This window comes from Anarhichas minor, unplaced genomic scaffold (assembly GCF_050575085.1).
Source record: "Anarhichas minor isolate MPS153535 unplaced genomic scaffold, ASM5057508v1 ptg000038l, whole genome shotgun sequence".
In the NCBI taxonomy this organism is placed as follows: Eukaryota; Metazoa; Chordata; class Actinopteri; order Perciformes; family Anarhichadidae; genus Anarhichas; species Anarhichas minor.
This window is the reverse complement of record NW_027466484.1, coordinates 3,190,001-3,193,377: the sequence shown is the minus strand read 5'-3', so window position 1 is coordinate 3,193,377 and position 3,377 is coordinate 3,190,001. Positions and strand designations below refer to the sequence as shown.

The 3,377-nt window shown below is 48.0% G+C and overlaps 1 protein-coding gene across 3 annotated transcripts in view; it reads right to left on the bottom strand.

Moving 5' to 3' along the window:
• Positions 1 to 1,278: 1,278 nt before the first annotated feature.
• The window catches only part of mipol1 (mirror-image polydactyly 1), a 46,754-nt gene continuing 44,655 nt past the window's right edge, over positions 1,279 to 3,377 (bottom strand). For 2 of the 3 annotated variants that reach the window (XM_076107169.1, XM_076107170.1), the window contains 2 exons: positions 2,480 to 2,665; positions 1,279 to 1,610 (listed from right to left, as the gene is read on the bottom strand). In XM_076107169.1, coding sequence (XP_075963284.1) covers positions 1,544 to 1,610; positions 2,480 to 2,665 — 253 coding nt within the window. In that variant the 3' untranslated portion in view covers positions 1,279 to 1,543. The remainder of the gene's footprint in view (positions 1,611 to 2,479; positions 2,666 to 3,377) is intronic. The other variant, XM_076107171.1, reaches the window with a different exon arrangement.

The following is a 3,377-nucleotide window of genomic DNA, read 5'->3' as shown; positions in this document are numbered from 1 at the left end:
ACTGACACACTTACACACCGACACACTTACTCACTGACACACTTACTCACTGACACACTTACTCACCGACACAATTACACACTTACACACTGACTCAGTTACTCACTGACACACCGACACACTTACACACAGACACGACACACTTACTCACTTACACACTGACACACTTACTCACTTACACACCGACACACTTACACACTTACTCACCGACACACTTACTCACCGACACATTTACACACTTACTCACTGACACTTACACACAGACACGACACACTTACTCACTTACACACTGACACTTACTCACTTACACACCGACACACTTACACACCGACACACTTACTCACCGACACATTTACACACTTACTCACTTACACACCGACACTTACACACCGACACACTTACACACTTACTCACCGACACACTTACTCACCGACACATTTACACACTTACTCACTTACACACTGACACACTTACACGACACACTTACTCACTTACACACTGACTCACTTACACACTTACTCACTTACACACTGACTGAAATCAGTTTTAATGTTGGTGTTTCTTCTTCTCTGGTTTCATGTTTTGTTCTTTCTGATCAGATTTGTTTCACAGCTGAAATCTTTCAGCTAACGAAGCTTCTTCGTTTTTCGTTAATCCGATAGTTTGACCGACTTGTTGGAAAATTGTCAAAGATAAATTTTAATTAGAAGTTTTTAGGGAACAGGAAGTCAGAGCGGCTTCCTCACATTTGTCACAAAGATCCTCTGAAATTAATCTGAGAGTTTATGCTTGAAAGAAAGAATTTAAAAGAACCTTAAATCAACAGAAGAACTATGAGTTAGATGTCAATTAGAGAGTAGGAAGAGGAGGAGGAAGAAGAGGAGGTGGAGGAAGAGGAAGAGGAGGTGGAGGAAGAGGAAGAGGAAGAGGAGGAAGAAGAGGAGGTGGAGGAAGAGGTGGCGGAAGAGGAGGAAGAAGAGGAGGTGGAGGAAGAGGAGGTGGAAGAGGAGGAAGAAGAGGAGGTGGAGGAAGAGGAGGAGGAAGAAGAAGAGGAGGTGGAGGAAGAGGAGGAAGAAGAGGAAGAGGAAGAAGAGGAAGAAGAGGAGGAGGAAAAGGAAGAGGAAGAAGAGGAAGAGGAAGAAGAGGAAGAGAAAGAAGAGGAGGGATCCTTCACAGCAGAGTTTTGTAACATTCAAACATTCTTTATTGTTTGAGGAGTTCAGGAGATAAAAACCTTTAAATCAACAGAATCTCATTTCATAAAAAATATTAAACCAATTTTAACACCAGTTTTGTATTTTCTTTATTCTTTATGATTCATGTTTCTGGATTCAAACATTTTAAAAACTGCTTCAGTTAAAGAAAGATTGTATTCACAAATCTAAAAAATCAATTCATATATCTATATATATATATATAACTGAACACAAAAATGAACTAAAGATTAATAGATATGAATATTAAACAGTGATGATAATGAGCTGAAGCTCCTTTTTACTAAAACTCATCTGAAGGAACAAAATATAATAAAATATTTGAGAGATCAGCTGACGGCTCGGAGACTTCCTGTTCCAACCTTCTTCCTCAAGACCTCCACCAGACGCTCCAACCTGAGGAAGAGGAGGAGGAGGAGGAGGACGTTGAACTGAAGACAAACACTTTAATGAACATTTACAGACAGACGATCCTCCTCAGTGAAATAGTCTCTCTCTCTCTCTCTCTCTGTCTCTCTCTGTCCCTCTCCCTCTCTCTCTCTCTCTCTCTGTCTCTCTCTCTCTCTCTCTCAAACTAAATTAAACTTCTCCTCTCTAATAACCCCCCCATAGAGCAAACATTCCTCTCTCCACTCTTCCCTAACTCTTCAGACCCCCCCGCTGGCAGAGAGCCTCAGGTTTGAGCCCAGGAGGACGACTTAATCTGCTTCATCATGAGTCTCATCCCTCCATCTTCAGTGTGATGAGAGGAGAACGTCGTCCCGTTCCAGCTCACATATGAAGGATTAATTCTGAACACCGACTCTGCAGCACAACGTCCGCTGAATATGAATCATCACCACAAATCTCTTTAGTCCCACGCGCTTACCCGGTCTGTGAACACATCGCAGAGCCTCAGCAACGCGTCTCTCTGGTCTCACTGGTCTACTGGTCTCTCTGGTCTAATGGTCTACTGGTCTACTGGTCTCTCTGGTCTACTGGTCTACTGGTCTTACTGGTCTTACTGGTCTAATGGTCTACTGGTCTCACTGGTCTAATGGTCTACTGGTCTTACTGGTCTCACTGGTCTAATGGTCTACTGGTCTACTGGTCTACTGGTCTCACTGGTCTAATGGTCCACTGGTCTAATGGTCTAGTGGTCTCACTGGTCTGGAACCAGCTCATCACCAGTAAGCAGTATTTACATTCTGAGTTCTTCCTGTTAGGACCAGTGTGTGTGTGTATAAATCACACACACACACACGTACAGGTGTGTTGAGTTGTACCTGCGGACTCTCTCGCTGGCCTCTTGCTCCGCCTCCTGACAGCGTTGGAGCTCCGCCTCCATACTCTGCTTCTCCTGCGACAGCTGCTGCACCTGGACCAGCAGGGGCGGGGCCTGAAGGGGCGGGGCCTGAGAGACGCCGTCACTGGGCAACGAGGGACGAGGAGTCATGAGGAGGTCCTGAGAGCTGAGAGGAGGAGAGGTAGGGAGGAGAGGTGGAGAGGAAAGGAGAGGTGGAGAGGAGAGGAGGAGAGGAGGAGGAGAGGTAGGGAGGAGAGGTGGAGAGGAGAGGAGGAGAGGTGGAGGAGAGGTAGGGAGGAGAGGTGGAGAGGAGAGGAGATGAGGAGAGGAGAGGAGGAGAGGAGGAGGAGAGGTAGGGAGGAGAGGTGGAGAGGAGAGGAGGAGAGGAGAGGAGGAGAGGTAGGGAGGAGAGGTGGAGAGGAGAGGAGGAGAGGAGAGGAGGAGAGGTGGAGGAGAGGTAGGGAGGAGAGGTGGAGAGGTGGAGAGGAGAGGAGAGGTGGAGAGGAGAGGAGGAGAGGTAGGGAGGAGAGGTGGAGAGGAGAGGAAGAGAGGAGGAGAGGAGAGGTGGAGAGGTGGAGAGGAGAGGAGGAGAGGATAGGAGAGGAGGAGAGGAGAGGATAGGAGAGGTGGAGAGGAGAGGAGAGGAGGAGAGGATAGGAGAGGAGGAGAGGAGAGGAGAGGAGGAGGAGAGGTAGGGAGGAGAGGAGGAGAGGAGAGGTGGAGAGGAGAGGAGGAGAGGAGAGGTGGAGAGGAGAGGAGGAGAGGAGAGGAGGAGGAGAGGTAGGGAGGAGAGGAGGAGGAGAGGTAGGGAGGAGAGGAGGAGAGGAGAGGGGTAGGGAGGAGAGGAGGAGAGGAGAGGTGGAGAGGAGAGGAGATGA